Source organism: Solanum pennellii, chromosome 4, assembly GCF_001406875.1.
Source record: "Solanum pennellii chromosome 4, SPENNV200".
In the NCBI taxonomy this organism is placed as follows: Eukaryota; Viridiplantae; Streptophyta; class Magnoliopsida; order Solanales; family Solanaceae; genus Solanum; species Solanum pennellii.
The window spans coordinates 68151064-68170610 of record NC_028640.1 but is presented as its reverse complement, the minus strand read 5'-3'; the positions used below and the strand labels follow the sequence as shown (position 1 = coordinate 68170610).

General features: G+C 33.9%; 1 protein-coding gene across 1 annotated transcript; it reads right to left on the bottom strand.

Annotated features, from left to right (window-relative positions):
• Nucleotide 1: 1 nt before the first annotated feature.
• On the bottom strand, nucleotides 2–16095 carry LOC107017821 (cycloartenol Synthase-like). The gene is made up of 19 exons (XM_015218093.2): nucleotides 15921–16095; nucleotides 15284–15505; nucleotides 13847–14032; nucleotides 13629–13718; nucleotides 13305–13499; nucleotides 13109–13193; nucleotides 12135–12301; nucleotides 9135–9323; nucleotides 8702–8815; nucleotides 8440–8562; nucleotides 8211–8333; nucleotides 8039–8137; nucleotides 6599–6655; nucleotides 5405–5451; nucleotides 5151–5294; nucleotides 4832–5009; nucleotides 2470–2550; nucleotides 874–957; nucleotides 2–294 (listed from the first exon to the last, which is right to left on the bottom strand). The coding sequence occupies exons 2-19, from the start codon at nucleotides 15479–15481 to the stop codon at nucleotides 181–183; spliced, it is 2274 nt and encodes a 757-aa protein (XP_015073579.1). The 5' UTR covers nucleotides 15482–15505; nucleotides 15921–16095; the 3' UTR covers nucleotides 2–180.
• Between the last annotated feature and the right edge of the window lie 3452 nt (nucleotides 16096–19547).

The window sequence follows — 19547 nt, the reverse complement described above, 5'->3', positions numbered from 1 at the left end:
GTTAGTCCTTGAGCATTGAATCAGTTTCCGTCTCAAACAACACAGCATAGGAACCACAAGCAGAGATAAGTTACAAAATAACGTAAATTAACCAACTCATTTATTGTGTATCTAACAAGTTAAAGATGGGACTATAAAAAGAAAAGAGTCGAGTTTTTAAGTATCATCTGGAACTGCAACTCAATTAGCTTTGAGTACATGAGCGCGATATTCTCCCAATGCCCAGATAGGGAATATGTTCCTATATGCAGAATATGATATCATGCAGTTCCTATTGAAGACTCCCATGATCTCCTGCAATAAATAAAAGACAATCCATAAGTAAACCATATTAGATTGCCTGCCTGAATCGGTTTTCAAAACAATAAGTAGGAAACACGCGAATCATGGGGATCTTTGTGGCTCATATGGTTGGTTATCTAGACTTTCATCTTGTTAGTGAGGCTTGATCAACGACCTACCCCCAATTTTTATATGCAAGTCATAGTGACTCGACTTTAGCCCTTTGATTATATTGGGTCAATTGAGGTTAAAAGAAAATAAGACTATTAAGTTCTGCATGCAACAAACGTAACCTGTACATACACAATTGGATATGAAAACAGCTCCATTACCAGTTTACTGAATCCGTTGCAGCCTCAGAAATGTAAATTAGGATTTCAAACCATCAAAATTTAGGTGTGCAGCTGTTAATTCAAGTTAAGCCCTAAACTCTATCCAGGAGGCACAGCCCGATTTAAAACCAAATCAAAACTAAAGCAACCTTTTAACTTGAAAGTCAAAAGTAAAAAGAGGCTACACTCTAGCAGGCACTAGTTCTTTATACCATAACAGGCAATTTTGAGATACAAAGCTTAGAGACTACAAAGTTACCTGCTGAGGGTAATCTCCATTTTCTTGCTGAGCATTTATTAATTCTTTTGCTGCAGAGTGTAATGGTGTTGGATTTCTCTCAGCCTGCAATTGTTAAGGGGTAAAAAGTAAACTTCAGCAGAAAAAAGTGGCTGATTTGCAATATAGTTCCACATCTCAACAATCTACAAGGATGTGTTGTGCATAAAGGCATGACAACCCTCTGTCATTATCAAAAAGCAGAAGCTCCAATAGTTATGAAGGTATACAAAATATTCAGCTGACAGGTGTGAGCAGATCCAAGATATTGCTGGAAGATTTCTACGTCTAAAATTTTCAAATTAGGAATAACCATGTAAATCAACTTACTTGAGTATGCCCAATGCTTCACAAAGGTCTTCACTAAGATCCCGTCAAAAAGAACAATTCAACACTAAAGAATTGTCAGGAGACGGAATAAATGATGGCTATCTAAATACAAAATTACCCTTGCAAAAGCACATCATTAGAAGCCTCAAGAAATGACTATGACCAAGTGACCTTCTGGCACCACCGCCAGTTCACTATTTATCTCCCCACCCCACCATCCTTCCTCCCCTTAGAATGAAAGAGAGGGAGAATAGAGAAGGGTAAACTATCAGCATTATTTCAGAGGAATGACAAATTTAGCAGAAGGGTAAGCATTTGAAGAAAATCGACTGAACCTTGACCCATGATGTAGAAATCATTTCGGTTGGGTTGGTCTTAAAAAGTGGAAAAAACAAACTGAGTGTTGGTCATATATGTTCCTACAAGCTTTCTTTATTTCCTATAATTTAGTGTATTTATGTTTCAATTTCTCCTCTTAGGTCTTTACTTTAGTCTCTAATGGGGTTCTTTTTGCTATAATGTTTTCCATGGTTGAAGGAATTTGTATCTTATACGTGTTATTATAATTATCACATTTGGTTTGATGAGTGGAATAATCGTTAGAGCCTCTTCAATTATAGGTATGCTCTTAATTCTTATTTGCATTACTGGAGGTTAATTTGTTTCTAGTAGTTTTACCATTTCTTGTATTTTCGAGCTTTTTCTTCAATATAAGTAATAGTTTTCAAACAATTTTGTTTAATTTTCTAAAACTGACAAAATGAACACAACCAGTATACCTAGACTCCAACAATATTTATCTTCAATACTCATGGTTAGTCTTGTCTGCCTTTATGATCCAAACCATGCACACTAATCAATGTATCGATGTCATAGGAAGTCTCAGTCACTATTGGCTCCAGAACATTTTTCTGAGAATATAAGATAGTCAACACAGCTTGGTCCCTCCATCTTTCAATTTTCATCCATGAAGGTACATAGCAATTGTCATGAGGTCTTTATCTCTCCAGAAAATTACACAGGGCATTGGCAGAAGAAAGCAACAAATTAAGGTTTCAAACTAGTTCTTTTAATTTCCTATGTGAATTTGATAATGAAGAACATCTATTTCTTTGTCAACATTACCAATTCAAAAAAAAAAAAAAAAGGAACATCTATTTCTTTGTTCAATTGAAATGAATATATTTTAACTATTTATTGTTACTTACAGTTCTGACAATCATGTACGGGTCAAAACTTTATTAGTACCTGTCCAGCAGCAATTAGAGCCAGCATAGCCCATGCTGTATTTACAACATGAGATCTGTTGCCTTCAAGATTTGTATACACCTGTAAGGAAGACAAAGAAAAAAGAAGACAAGAATGAATGACTGGTAAGTTAATGTGTGTACAAGAGAAGAGAAGGCAAAGATAACTCTCCCTACTGCATCTTATAGGACATATGATGAGCACCTTGATAGTATGAGGAAATATGTAGCTATTTAAGTCATACTGAGTTGTCTGTAAATGTTTTCTCACTGCATTATAAGATATGAACTGACAATACTCCTAACCCAAGTCTTTATTCATAATTATCTATGAATTTCTAACATACAGTCTACGTTGCTCGGACTCTTCACTTTTGGTGCCGCAACTCCTGTCAACACTACGTGGGTGTGGGATCCGTGCCTATTTTGGGTAATTTGACCAAAATTGACAGAAATTCCGTACAAATTCAATAATTTCTATAATCAAAACAAAAGCTTAAGGTGAAATTGGAAGAAAATGGAATAATACCTTATATATAGGAGTTTCAACATCACTCCCTTTCTTTTTATCTCCTTCTAGGATTCTCCTCTTGATCAATATTTTATCCTCAAATTTCTCACATAATATCTCATGATTTAGGTTTTATGACTCTAGTAAAGGATATTTGAATTACTTTTTGTTAAATCACCACACCTGTATCCATACTGGATCCAGAATCTTAAAATTTAGATCATGAAGGATCCGAACTCGTATCGAACACTCGCACCTGAGTCTGAGCAACATAGCATACAAGTCGTAGATCTGAGCACTCTACCTGATTATGTTTATAGTCAAATATTGTTGTTCCATTCTTAATCTTATCTCTCTTGAGTTTAATCACACGTCAACCTCAACATCCTCATTTCCGTCACTCTTCATCTTTGTGGACATGCGAGTTTCTAACTGGCCAACACTCTGCTCCATATAACATAGTCGGCCTAATCACCATTCTATAGAACTTTCCTTCAAGTTTTAGTGGTAGATTCTTATCACACATGATTACCAAAGTGAGCCTCCATTTCACCAACCCTGCACTAATATGATGTGTGACATTTGTTAAAGAATGACAAAAGTCCCACATTACTGGTTAATGATATGGGTGGACTCCTTATAAGGCTTAGGCAATCCTCCTCCCTTTGAGCTAGCTTTTGGGACGTAAGTTAGGCCTAAGACCTAATTTCACATGGTATTAGAGCAGGGCCTGTCTCACTCGATGTTGGGGCCCCCAAAATCAAAATTGTCAACGCACCAGATGCTAAGCACTGGGCTTGAGGTGGGGTGTTAAAGAATGACAAAAGTCCCACATCGCTGGTTAATGAGATGGGTGGACTCCCTATAAGACTTGGGCAATCCTCCTCCTTTTGAGTTAGCTTTTGGGATGTGAGCTAGGTCTAAGACCTAATTTCACAACATTATTGTTGATCTCCCCGTTGCCCTAAATTAGAGATCCAAGATACTTCATCTCTCTTGGGGATGACATGTGTATCTAGTCTCACTCCTATCCACCCTCATGTGACGCGTCACTGAACTTGCACTACATGTATTAAGTTTTCGTCCGGTTCAACTTGAACCCTTTAGACTCTAAGGTGTGTCTCCAAACCTCCAACTTAGTGTTAACTTTGTCGTGAGTCTCGTGGATTGTTTAGTTCTCTGGATAAGATAAGGTGAATGGCTTGTGAAGATAATGGATAGGTTTGTAACACTCGTGTCGATATTCAGTTTAGAACGAAATAAAGGCTGGAATAAGTTTGTGATTAAAGCTTCACTTACATAAATGATAATAAATTAAAAACTAATATTACAATCAACGTATATCAACAAGCATAGACTATTCATGAAAAATATTTATGAAACTATTACATGAAAAGATAGTCATAAGAAATCATTAATTCAGGGAAAAGTTAGAGCAATATGGAGAAAAGAACTATTTAACAATACGTGTAGCAGGTAATGGTGAGGAGAGAGATATAAGGACAAAAGGATCAGAAACGTCCTGTTATCCCCATGGGGCCGGGAAGGGTAGAGGGGGTTGTACTACAATTGCATTCCCAAATCTAATCACAAAATAGCAGAAACAACCAAAAGAATATAATTTTATCCAGAAACAACCAAAAGAATATAATTTTATCCAAACTCATCCCACACCAAAATTTGCAAAGACCACTTTACATGTTCCTAACTTGAAAGTTGCTGAGAGACAAGTTTCCAATGTTCCCAACTTAAAACTTGATGAGGGAATAGTTTAGATTTACTATGCACAGAAACGATAAGATATGCAAGGAACCAGAATAAGAATTAAATAAATGAGATGAGATGAAAGTACCTTATTTTGACATGACAGATAACTCTCCCCCCAGCCACCAGATGAGACTTGTTTGGACAACAAAAACGTACATGCCTTGCGGATGCTGGAAGAATTATTGTAGTTCCTTCCCGCAGCTAGCAAGCCAAGCACCCCAAACCAAGTTCCATAGGTGAAGCAAACTGCCCAAGAGCCATACCTAAAAAAGATCCTCAGACGCTAAATACAAATCGATGATTTCACAAGAAAAACTGTGGAGGTGAAATTGCTTCATTATACATAGAAAAATGTGTTGGTACTTCCACTGCATGTTCGAAAAATGAGGATAACAAGAACTAACCAGGAGCCATCTGTTTCTTGAATTGATTCAATGAAGGCGGCAGCTTTAGCAATACAGCGTTCGACTTCTTCTTTACGATGGCCAGGGTATAATTTCTTAAATGCTGTTAAAGCTTGAATTGCAGCTGAGGAACACTCTACATAACTGTATAGTGACAAAGCTGTGTGGTTAACAGGAATCTGGGGATATATTTTGTACGCATACATATACTGCTATACAAGAAACAAAGTCAAATATAGGTGCAAATGACTTACGGGTAATCAATAACAATATCTCCAAAAGTCTCAGCAGGGTTGATTAGCTGAACAGGAAAAAATTTATTCCAAATCAACAAAGACTTGAAAACTTGCATAATACATATCAAATAACCAGCAAACCACCAATAGTCCAATACATCCGTGTAACATTATGTCATCTCCAAGTACAGAATGAATGTTTGTGCAAGATCCACTTTAATGATTTTCCCAACTCTCTAGCACCTCAGTCCAAAACATCAAAAAAGGACAAACGTATAAAAATGTCATTGTGGAAAAACTTTTCATTTTCCTTACTACCCTTTTATTTATGCTAGGCGTTAATTCACAACTAGCCCATAGATGTCAAAGTATCCAATGTTTGGCAAATTGTTAACTTCCTAATATGGACTTAGGAGTCAGAATGCACCAGACATCCCAGCAAATAAGACTAGAGAAAAATGTAGATGGCCATCTAGTGTGGTCTATGGCATTGAACATATTAGCTAAAGGAAGGTGAAAAGTAGCTTAAGAACTTAGGACACAAACATAAAGTGCATCATCCTACTGCAGCAATAGATGACCAATTGGGCCAAATTTTCTTTGTTTCCTCCATGAGACCTAATGAAACCCGCTTCATGATTCACTCTTAACTTGTAGACATAGAAGCACTCACCTTAGTATTAACTGTAAAAGTTCTATATATTTTACGTTTAAATCTTTTGATTTTTGAATAACGTGAAGATTAGCTCTGATACATACAAATCAGACCAACTAGCACTCCGCGATGCATGGATGGACAGGTGGTTCAACACTAGCACTCCACCAGGTTTTTCCATACTAGCGAGACTTGCGGGTAGAGTTTTATTGTAGACGTATAAACATCTTTAAGAACAAAGGATGACCATAATCTCTAGTGGAGTATAATACGAGCCAAAAAAAGAAGCCATAAAAATTTAGAACTCCCCCAGAGCAAAATAAGAAGTAAAAATTATCTAGCTTTCTTTTTCTTTTATAGCAGGAAACAACTTCAAAAGTAAAAACAAGAATTTGCTAGCCTACTAAGCATGAGCAAAATCACATTGAATAAAATGGTGTATATGAATCCAACTTGACAAAAAATGTTATTATGTGTAAAAGCAAAAAAGCTTTGACATTGAGAATAATATTTTCTAAAGGGAAACATGAAACAAATGTAATTTGCAAATGAAGTACCTCCAACCATGGATATGACCTTGAGAGTTCATATGTTGCAAAGCCACCACCACTATTCTGCATATATACCAGGAAAAAGATTTTTTAGTGATTCATAGGACTGCAGTTTCAGGAACAACATATGACAAAAAATTATCTCAAAAACTTCAGAAAGGCATAGATTTTATCAGCTGGATTTAGATAAAGAGCCTAGAGATGTGGCCAAATAAGCTCACTGTCAACTGGTTGGATAACTTCAAATTAATCTGCTCAGAGCATGCTTCAATAAATAAGTACTTTTAGTGTTCTATGGAATACGGGTTCAGAGGTAAAATTTTAAAATTCAAGCACATCAACTGGAATTAGCATTTACAGTTACATAGAAAGGACAGAACTCACAAGAAGACCCAGATCATTCTTATATCCCAAACAAGTTAGTTTATGCTAGACTACCTTTGGTAGGTAGGAACTAATAGAAGTTGTTTTACTTTTACATGCAGTTGATGGAATGCAGTGTCGTACCCAGGATTTTTACAAAGTGGGTTCAAGATATAATAAATAAAACCAAAATGTGGGAATAGGGATTCGAACTTGGGCAGACTGGAAAAATTATGCCTTTTTCACCACTAGGCCAAGGGTCATACTTACGTTAGAGGGGTCAAAAGTCAATATATACATATAAAATTTTAAAAACTGATTAAATATACATATATAGGCGGTGTTATTTTTCAACGAAGTGGGTTCATGTGAACCCACTTGACCCTCTGTGGGCCCGCCCCTGATGGAATGTAGCGAAATAGCTTTCAAGTAACAGGAATTAAGAAGAATGGTATCCAAGTTATCTGCTGCATGAGTTAGGAATGCAATCCCCATTCAAGTCAAACAAATTAGCTTGATTTAGCCTTTACGAAACCAAATTAGGCCAGTTTACAGTAACTAATCTGCAAGGGCAGTTGACAGAAATCATAGCACGTGCTCTTACCTGTGTTTTATTAGAATATTTACAGAAGCCTGGGGTTAAAGCTATGTTAATGCCTCCTGTCCCTTTTCGGTGACATTGGCTTAAAAATATCAAAGTAGATTCTGCTATCCAGATCCAACCAAGCACAATGTTACCTCCTAGTACATATTTTGAGATGCCAATTTTTTTTTGGAACATGGTAGACTAAAATGTCATAGCTCAACATGAATTTAGCTTTACTTACAAAAGCCTCTAAATGATAAATTAGCTTATTTTTCTGCCACAACGCGCAAAATCCGAAACTTAACATCCACCAGGCCACATGAAGCATCTTGGGGATGCATTAAGAGCCTAAAGAGCATCTAAGGAAAGATTGAAGCCACTCTCAGAAAAGACTGTTCATTTACGCACAAAAATGCAGCCTTAACTAAAAATGACGGGAAGTAAAAGGCAAAGTAAAGACACAAATTATGGAAATATGAAGAGAAGAATGCTATTACCTGTAAAGAAAGCAAAACATTTACAGCATCATACAAGCGCTTCGCCTCCAATGGATTACCGACAATCTCTGATGGTAGCTTTGATAATAGAAGAACTGCCTGGTAGACAGAAATAGGTTAACAGAATAGGAACATATCAATAGGTTTGTGAATGGTTGTTACAAATACTTACCTTAAGTCCCTCTGCAGTACAATCTGAAATGGGCCACCCATGATCTGCAGTTGAAAAGGGCCAAGCACCTTTTGAAATATGACGATACCAGAAATCTAGATCACCAGGGCAATCATCTAACACCTTCAAAGTAAAGAAATGATCTTGCAAATTATATCAATATCAGAGGTAAAAATCAAGATAATATGGAAGATTACACCATAATAATATGACCCAGCAAACATTATACTTGTGTATTTGTTAAGAATGAATGTGCTTTTCTCAATGTTGATCCATATTCTTCGCCAAACCCTGTCGCAATGATTGCTTGAACTGCAAATGATGTATCCCAACTTTGACTTCCATTGTACCCCTACATATGGCAACGGATGATCTATATATCATCAGACGTAAGGAAAACAGAACTTATGAATGACCGACACCAGTATAACAAAGGTAGGATATTTAGGAAATATTTTAAACATAAAAACTGGAAAGTTATATTTGTACACCTTCATTTTCATGCCATCTTCAGCAACCCACATATAATCATGAATTCTTGGAAGATGCAACTTGAAAGCTTCTGAATTAGGATCTTCAACCCAGCAGCAAAGCATATTTATAATCTACAAACGAAGGCCAGTCTTTCAGCAAACAAATGAAGATTATACCCATATTAGTCATGTCATCTATCAGGAATAATTGAAACTTGCAGGCAAACACAAGAATAACAAACTTTCTAAATAGATTTCTCATCTGCCTAAAATTGAACGCAATAAAGTAAAGCTTAAGAAAATGCGGGAGACGGTAAAAAGCATCTGCAAACTGCATTTTAACTCAATCTTGAAAAAAGATCATCAGATTTTATAGCTAGGTAAGTTTGAAAAACAATCACTAGTGTACGGATTAACAAGGCCTTTACTAATGAAAGTTAAGGACTAATACCTTGTTTACAGGTCCTATGCATATGTAACGAGTGTTTTCATCTTCATAATGAATGTGCTCCATCACGGTGCGCAGAGCTTTTTCCCTCAATCTTTTCCCCGGCCAGTGCATGAAAATAGGTTCTACAACCTTGTGAAGAGTTGCCCACATGATATCTTGTACTAGAGGGTGTGGGTAGTAAAGGTCTTCCTGCAGAAAATTTAGATAAGTAAAAGAAGATACAATCCAGAAAAAAGAACCGTATAAGTTGCAATCCACATGTCTTAGTGATGCAAATTTAGAAGCTACATTAAATTTTGCTTCAAGTTATTAGCCAATTTCATAGGTGTGGACTTGCAGCAAGAATGCGACTTCTTATTTGTTGTTTCTTTTCTTACTTAGGTGTATTATAGCCCCAGTATAACTCTAGATTTTTTAATGCCTCAAAAGGATGATGGACAAAAGATTTCTCAATCACATTACCATCAATGTCTATCAGTCTGGTAGTACAAGAATATATGCTTTGACTTCATGCATTTTTCCAGATAACAATGGTGTGCTGGCCAATGTATTTGCACCTCAACTATATCGCTGAGAACCTTCTACCCCCCAGCAGGGGTTAACTCTGCCCACCATGGTTTGGACAGATGAGAACAAAACACCCATCTTTATTTATCTCTGCATGGGTTTGAATTCTAGTCTTGCATAAAGCACACCCTTAGTTCGGAGATACTTGGATTTGAGTTATTGAAAAACTTTTGTTCCACTAATCCTCTTCATAAGTATATTTCTCAAAGAGCAGCCGGACATGGAGATGATTAAGCTTCATGAAGTTTCAACTACAATAAACTTCAAAACATGGCATAATGTTTGGGAGTCACTTTAGAGGATACCTTGAAGAAAGCTTGGAACAAGGTTGCAACTTAGAAAATGAGATTTTGTTCAGCCAAATGCTAAATTTGACTATACTATGAAGAAACTTTACGACAAGTTAGAAAAAATGCAACTTAGAGCTTGGTGAGTATAGGTTGCACCTAATTTTTCATGTTCTATAAACCACCCAACTCTTGAAAATCATGATCCTCCTCAATTGGCTCTTTGCTAACTCGACAAATCGCGTCACCAAGTCGAGAAAAAGTGCAAGAAGCCCAGGTTTGAAGTTTCCTTGCACAAAAAATAGGACTTCTCTCCTCCCAAGAATAAGACTTCTTGTTTGTTATTTTCTTTTCAGAATAAGTTTCTTGTTTCTTTTGTTAACTTGAAAAATCACATCAATATGTATCTGCTGCTTATTATTGAAGATCTGCTTCAAAAGACTTTGACGAAGGGAAGTAGGGAAGTATTGATTTGACCACATTAATTTCATCTGCACTTTTCTCAAAGTCAGTTACTTGCCAAAATGTGATATAAATTTCACTGAATAGCCAGAGATACTCTCCACGTAGGGGTCGTTTAGTGTGAACGATAACATCATATAGTCCTGGGATTAAATTATAGTGGCACATAATGTGTTGTTTGGTTGGCAAGACTGGATAACTTATTCCAGTAATAATAATTAGTACCAGGATAAGTTATCCCTTCCCTCGGGAGTTGGGTGGTATAGTAATCCCGGATAACTTATCCGGACATAAAATAGGTAAATGACGAAAATATCCTTTCAAACCCTTTATATACATCACTTTTTTTTTCTTTTTTAACAAGAGAAACCCACAGCCGCTACCGATGTATAATAACATTCACAACCTTCACCACTTCTTATTTTATGATAATTCTTCATATTTTTCTATTAAAAAATTACACTATACAAATAAAATTTTTATTTATGAATTTATTTGACTAATTCTTATGTTTATTTATATTTTGATTTATCATAAAACAAATTTTATTTTAACAAACTTAAGATGGAAGTTCTATTTTTAAGCTAAATAAGAAGAAAGTTTTATTTTTAAATACATACAGTACCATCACGGGAATGCACAAATAAAAATATTTAAGCTAAATAAGATGAAAGTTTTATTTTTAAGAATGAAGAAAACTAAAGGGAAAGGTGTTTTTTTAAACAAACAACTTGTTTTTCAAATTTATGCAATGCATGCTATTTTGAATACAACAAACCAAACACTCAATAAAAAATAATCCCCGCATAAGTAATCCCATCATAACTAGTATTCGAACCAAACGACCCCTTAAAAATAGTAGATAGTAGGATCCTTGGCTAACATCTTATGTAATATGAATCAAACAACTAAAGGATTAACTCAATCTTATGTTATAAAGTTAGACCTACTGTCCCACTGTTTGATGTCACAAGGAGACATCCATAGTTACTTTCTGAATGAAAACATCAAGTAATAGTGTCCAGAAGATTAAAGTTGAAACAGCAAAAAACCGTACATGGTATAATCGGGTCCTAGTGTTGTCAATGATTGACTTGTCACATGTTATAAACTTGAAGCTAGGGGTAGCATAAGCCCTGCGCTTCACCTTTCTTAGGTGGCACTTTAGTTCGAACACTGAAGCGATATGCACCTAGCTCATACACCATCTTGAAGAGGGAGATACTAAACAATCAATATAGCGAAAGTGATCCATTAGATATTAAGACATGTGGTTAATGAGTATGTTAGTTTTTTTCAAAAATCAAAAAATTAGTCTAGAGAACTAGTCACTATATATAGATTACAAACTTAAAATTACATCTTCACATCAAAGTTAAAAATTTAAATTAATCTTCAACTTAGTTGACATGATTTAAACTCTATATTTCGCTTAGTTAAAATGATTTTTATTTATATGTTAAATAGCAGTTATTGTTGCTTTTCACCATTAACAACAGTACTGTTTATTCTATTTAGATTCTTAATGCTTATGAGATGATGATTGGTCTCACGATGCATACTAGTTAGATCTCTATTATAATGATTTTGTAACAGTAGGATGTTTCTAAATCTACTCATGATTGTCCAAAAAAAGAAGGCGAAAACAGTAAATAAACATAGACAAATTACTGCTCCTACCAACCTTTGCACACTCATTGCGAGCTTTATCCCAATCTACTTCATGATACGGGACCGTAAAGAGCTCCTTTCTCAAAGATAAAACTGTTGGAGTGATAGGACCAACAAAGCGTTTACCATAAAGGTAGCACATAGGAAGATAAACCATCCGGCAATGGCACCACATTCTTCCTGAAAAAAATGGATAAAACAAGAGTTTCCATTTCTTAGAGAAGACAAGAAGCATACATTTCTTGAGAAACAGAACCAGTAATGTATTGAAATGTCATGATACAGCCAATACCATAATAGACTATTTAGCAATTTTGCTTCAAAGGCACCATTATGCTTCAAAGGCACCAATAACCAATGTAATCAGAGGAAAAAAGAGCAAAAAGAGAATAGAAAAAGAATCCAAGGTCCATTGGGGGTTTAAGCACAAAGCCCAAATAAAGTTTTAAGTTTTAATGAAGAAAGGTGTAAATGGAGAAAGCAAAATATGTATGTTTAGTCCAAGACTAACAATAATAAGCATGAATAAAATATATGGTCAAAGAAATTGAAAAAAATTTACGATAAAGTGAAATTCAATTGCTAAGTATCGCCTCTTCAGGATTACGTTCATTGATAAGGAAAAGTATGTCTTAGAGTGGCGCCCGCTAGGCAAAGCGAAGCGCTCAACATGTTATGCGCCTCGCTTCAGGGCTTAAGCACCCTTTGACTAAACTGCCAATAACTAACACAAGAGGAAGTGACTAATGACACGTTGACCTTACAATTTTTTCCTCTGAAATATTAAATTTGCCAACATAAACAGTTTTCTTTCATCCATTTGTTTTTTGAAGACATTGACAATGAGCGTATGTTTCTCCAGTTACCCATTTCGCCATATTCACTGATAGATTGATTCTCTCATTATTCTATTACACGTGATGATTTTCCAGAAGAAATAAATGGAAGAAGTTGAAAACTAGCATAACAGATAAAGGTGAAACTAACCAGGATGGATTGGAAGGATATAGGGAAGAAGCCATATTTCAGGAGGGAGTGGGTTGTTCCCAGACCACTCAAATACTCCAAGCACCTTAATATTAATTTAGAGGAAAATAAAGTTTATTAAAATTTCCAATTTATACTGATCTATTTAAAAGGCATTCTTTCAACCCAAAAAGATGAGGTCTAGAAGTTACTGAACTGAGAGCCACATTTTCCCCCATGACGTAATGGCTGTGGCACTACCATGATCTAGAATCCATTTACGGCCCTTTTCCATGGCCCCATCTCCATCATTAGCTCCTTCCCCAAGCAATCTCAGAGTAACATAGCTCAAAGCAGAACCAAACATGGTGCTGTGGCTCTCAATATGCAAACCCCACCCACCATCACTGTTCTGTAATTTAACATTGTTACAACAAAAGTTTTTTAGCACCAGGTAAATAGTGAAGGAAGAAGAGCCAATGAAATTAACAACAAATTAAATACACAAGCAGAGATGAGAGTACAATCAGAAAGGACTTGCCTGATGGTTGTAAAGATATCGAATCATCTCACGTTTATGTTCACTTGAGAATACTGCATTGAGTGCCCCCGTAATAGATAGAGCAATAATCTGTTAACGATGTAAAAGAAATCGAAAAATAATCATTAAAATAGAAGTTATGACCCAATTCTACAGCATAAAACATTAAAAGTATCTTTCAAAGTTAGGCAGCTAGTAGCAGCAATAGAAACATTTACCATGCCAGGCATTAGAAACATCGGGCCTCCATAATCTCCAGCCCAGTGACCGTCATGATTTTGTAGAGTGGAATAAAAACTTAGCGCTCTTCTCAGTGTGGTAGCTACATTATCTTCTGTAATAACTTCATTGTCATTAATTTTGACTTGTGGCAAGATACTAATTCCTTGGTTCTCCTTTGACAACTGATATACAAAATCAAAAAAGAGCGGGGGGAATGTGATGACGTTAACTGGATAATCAACATATACGCAAGAGCTAATGACACAGTTTTTCATGCATGTTTCCATCATGTAGTCATTCCCCATTCATGTGGATTGTTGGGTATTATTGGTGTGAAAAGGAAATAAAGGTTTTAGTCCCGGCGCCTTTTCTTGTAATAGCAATTATTTTCAGAAAAGACACCTAATTTTCTGAATAGACACCTATTGTTGGCTATAACAGAAGCCTTGCCTCAGAATTTATACCATAGAATTCAATTTTTTCTTCCCCTCTTCTTTTGCATTGTTCTCAAAAATAAAAGTGACTAAGTATCAAATGTGATTAGCACCTCTCTTTTCCGTTCGCAGAGTTCTGTAATTTGAAGTTTTATTATTACAGAACAGGTTTTTTGGTTCTATCCTAGGAGGAAATAAGCTGAAACCTTTGGCAACATTGTGGCGATTAAATTTCTTATGGACAGTGTTATCTGTGGAGTGTGGGCTCAGGATTAATACAAGTTACTGTTTAATTACAGATTTTGCTAATTAAAAATGGTTAAGGATATAGGAAGCTAACAGTATTAACCCTCTAAATTTTTTGTGCTCCCACCATACACTATTAAGAGGATTCATCATAATTATTCATACATAAGCTCTCAACCTATTGCAACTTTTCTCCACTGTTTGAAAGAAAATGGAAAATTGGAAGCAAAAAGAAATCATTTTCTCTCAAGTTCTCTATCATTTAATTTTGATTGTTACGATGGTGTACAATTGAGGCATCGGGGAACAGAATCAGAGAGTGCATGCTCCTCTACCCTTCTATAGTACTATCAATTATCAGACAAACAGTGTTTACAATAACCCTGCGAAATGTTGAAACATTATATGTTCAATATTGGAGAAAATGGATCCAGTAAAGGTAAACTGTTGCAGTTTGTGTTAAGTTATTTTGAAATTGCCTTCTCTGTGTAATTTTCTTACAGCTAAATATTGTTTACTGTTAACCTATATTAATAAATACTGTGACATGAAAACATAAAGGTAAAAAAAACAACAGATTTAGTGGTTAAAAAGTAAAATTACATCTTAAGTATCCGATTTTTGGAGTTTCATACCTGAACTGCCATGCATACAAATTTCCTATTTGAACTATCACCAACTATATATCAAAACGCAATTATCAATCATTTCTTTTTTCCTACCTAAAATTTCGCTAATGCATCTGATTTTTACCTGATAACGCATAAGGAGATCAGCACTGTGTTTTTGCTCCAAACGATGTTTGGTGAAGTGTTCACGAAACTTTTCGATCTGCGCCCGATCTTCTGGAGATCCAAAGTCTGCTTCAAACTCCCATACTTCCCTACCTACATGATTGTTCGTTGTCCGCAGCCATGGACTCCCTCCTTCTGCTACTTTCAACTTCCACATTCTTCAACAGATTCACTCCAATTACTACAAAAATGATAAATTATATCAGAAATTGTTAAAAACCTTGCATTTTGAACTACATTGAAATATAACAAATCAACGATTCACCAGCACCACAAACTACTGACAGCTACTGGAAAATGAATAAAAAATCAGAAAAATTGGTAGGTGAAATTTTTTTTAAAAAAATGCAAAAATAAGCCGATGCTGAAAATTTGGGGTAAAAAACAGAATCTAATTGAAAAAATTAAAGCAAATGAGTGTAAACTCTGGGGAAAATGAGATTAAAATGCAGAAATTCAAATATTTAACCAAAAAAAGACAGAAATCAATGGAAAAATAGATCAAAACAAAGAACAAAAATGTACAAATTAAGAGAATGCATTGTAAAATTTGGACGATGAATACAAGAAACTGAAGGATGAATTAGAAGAAACACCTGTAGTAATTGTATGTAATCAAGAGCTGAGAGAAATGGAGATTCGAGTTTTGAGTATGAAATATCAAATACTTTATATTAATGTGAGATTTTATTTGGGGAGAATCCAATAGTAGTAATAATAATTATTGAATACAGACGAAAAATTGAAAAAAAAAATGGAGTGATTTTGGTAGTGCAAGGTGTGAGTGAAGCACGTGCAGTTGCAAATGACAAAAATCAAACATAAATATATTTTTTAACTATGATAAATTATATGCAATATTATTTGTTATATTTTTAAAATATTAGTGCTTTTATCATTCAAAAATTAGAGCGAATGTATCTTTTATACTAATAAACGTACACATATCATAATCTTATTTATAGATTCTGCGAATAAGATTGTATCACGTATTTTTATTTAGTCTTTTCTTCAAACGAAGGGTACATATACTCAGCTTTATACTATAACGGCACCAACATATAAAAAATATATATTTATATATTATTTATGATAGTTTACGAATATATTTGTATTTTTGACCCAAAAATCAATGGAGAAAAAAATTGGACATAGTAAGTAGGGTGTACACGTGGCATAAAAATTGAATGTTTTTAAAAAACGGACGGCAGCCCACCAGCATGTTTAACACCACGTTTCCATATATATATTCAAATATTGGAAAAGGGTCCCTAATCTGGTTTTTGTAATAATTACTGGATGTTATTGCTACCACGGATTTAATATATATTATTTTTATTTTAATTTATATGATAGAGATAAAATATAATGAGTATTTTAATTTAATGTAAAATTTTTAAATATTTAAATTGTTAATAATATAATTTATTATAATTTTCATAATTATTAAATATTTAAAAAAAAATTTATCTCTGTGGCATAGAAAAAATTTGAAGAGTCAAACAAATGTTTTTAATTGTTAAGATTAGTACAAGATATTTTACACAGTTTTCAAATTAAATAATTTCACATTAAATAATACATATTATAGTACTATTTTTGTCCAATTTTAGTGACATTATAGATTAATTTTAAGAATCAGTTAAATTTGTATGTGTTTTTTTATAAATATTTTAAGTTGTGAATTATCATGATTTATAATATTTTGTACACAAGTTTTAACGATACATTAATTTCAAGAATCAACTAAATTTTTTTTATATAAATTTCAAGTACCCCCTCAACCTATGCCCGAAATTCCAAAGACACACTTATACTATACTAAGGTCCTATTACCCCCTGAACTTATTTTTATAAGTAATTTTCTACCCCTTTTCGACCTACGTGACACTAACTTGAAAAAAATGGTCAAACAGCGTTGGGCCCACAAGATAGTGTCACGTAGGCCGAAAAGGGGTAGAAAATTATTAATAAAATAAGTTCAGGGGGGTAATAGGACCTTAGTATAGATAAGTGTGTCTCTGAGATTTCGGACATAGGTTGAAGGGGTACTCGTGCATTATCCCATAAAATAATAATAAAAAAATTTAATGATGATAATAATTATAATAATAAAAATATAATAATAATAATAATAAATAACAATAATAATAATAAAATAAAAATATTAATAATAATAATAATATAATTATATAAAACAATTAAGGGTAAAAAGCTAATATACTTGGACAAAATAAAATACTTTTAAGTTGAAAAAAAAAAGCACCCTTCACCTAACTTTTAGCTTTTGGCTTAAAATAAGTCATTTTTGACTTAAAATAAGTCACTTTGATAATTGCGAAACACTCTAATAAGTAAAAAACTCACTTTTAAGATAGTTTGACCAACTTTTAAGCCCAACCAAACTGGCTCTTATTCTCTCGATTCCTCCAAGTACATACTTGGATGAAAGTCATGTGTCATAATTAAAAACTAAAAGGTGGAAATTTATTTTTTATTTTAAATCTCCACCTTTAGTAGGCGTCCATGCGATACCATATCACGATATGATATCGTGAGATAGAATCAGCGATTGGACATATAATTTCACGTTGATTTCATTTCATGAGTCCATATCATGAGATGTGATTCCGTATTCTCCAAAAAGCATGATATGAAATTACATGGTGATTTCATATCATGATTTGAGATATATTAATACAAAAATTGATCCACAAGTTTATATTTTTTTAAAAAAACCTCACATTTATATCTAAGAACCATTTATTTCATATGTAAATAAAATTTATAATCACATCATAACTTTTTAAAATTTATTATTTTCACCGACATAAAATTTATTATTCTCACCAACATATAGTCACTTTAACTCACAACAAACGATTGTTAAAGTGATAAAATATTTATGATCAATAAACATGAAAATATAGTTGAGGATGATATTGACCAACAAATGGCTCAAAGTAACAATGTTGGTTCGTCTTCTCAGTCACATGATTGAGAAATGTAAGTTTAACTTGAGGAAATTGTTCGTACTATGTGAGAGGATTATATTAAAAAATAGTACAGTACCATTTATGTTCAATTTTTAAATTAAATTAAAGCTAAATGAAACAATTACTTAAGTGGAGAACAAATACCTTTGTAATAATTTATTATGCGATCTTATAATTTTTTATGTGAAGATTGAATAAACAATTTGGGTTATTTTAATAATTTTACAACTTATGGAATTTTTATATTTATGAGAAGATATACAACACAAAAATTTCATATCGCATGTCCAAACAAAACTTCAATTTCATTTTATGATTCTATATCATGATTATATGTCATGAAACCATATTGCATAACTAAACAAGCCCTTAATTTTTAATTATAACACATGACTTTTATCCAAATATGGACTTAAAAAAATAAGTGACGGAGAAAAGTTAAACCCACAAGCAATAGAGTTGCCATAAAAAAGCAAGAGAAAGGGTCCACTCTGAGACATTTATAGGGTTGGCTATCCTACCATGAAAGGTCAAAGTGTCCGATTGTCATCTTATTAAATTGATCACTTACAAAATGTCAATTTTCAATTTGAAAAAAAGAAGATAAACTATCAACTTTTAAAATTGAAAAGACGGTTAATGATAGTAAAATTGAACAAACGATCTACAACTACACATAAAATTGTAAGTTATGTTGTAGTTTTGAAACATATGCAATTTTATAAATTGTTCAAAATACAAATAATTAAAAAACCACAAAAATGCGTGTGTGCGTGCGGGCGTGCGGACGTGCGTGTGTAAGTGGGTGGGTGGTGATATATTTGCATTTATATTAGTTAATGTTAAACAACTCACATTTCAAATATTGTATCAATCTTTATTGAAGCTATTTAATAACAAACAACTCTCTCTAAATAATTTGTAAGCTAATTTATTTAGACAAATTTACTAGTACAAATATAAAATATAAAATCAAAAAAATAAACAATGTCCATGTATGAGTATGACATGGACAAATATGGAAGATATGCAATACATCCTATAATACCATGTATGTAACGACCTGTTTAGTCGTTTTGAGCAGCAGATTTTATTTCTGGAAAAACTGTGTGAGTCGACGGAACCCACGACGGACCGTCATGGGCACGACGGGCCGTCGAGGGTGTCTCGTTCCAAAACACTTAGAATTCTGAAATTTGGGTACTGAAATCGACTCTCTGAACTTCG

Excerpts from the sequence above, each read along its gene's own strand:
- LOC107017821 (XM_015218093.2), bottom strand. The coding sequence starts at position 15,481 with ATGTGGAAGTTGAAAGTAGCAGAAGGAGGGAGTCCATGGCTGCGGACA. Across the intron at positions 13,719-13,846 it reads TGTTTCTAATGCCTGGCATG|ATTATTGCTCTATCTATTAC; the intron begins GTAAATGTTTCT and ends CATCGTTAACAG. Across the intron at positions 295-873 it reads ATGGAGATTACCCTCAGCAG|GAGATCATGGGAGTCTTCAA; the intron begins GTAACTTTGTAG and ends TATTTATTGCAG.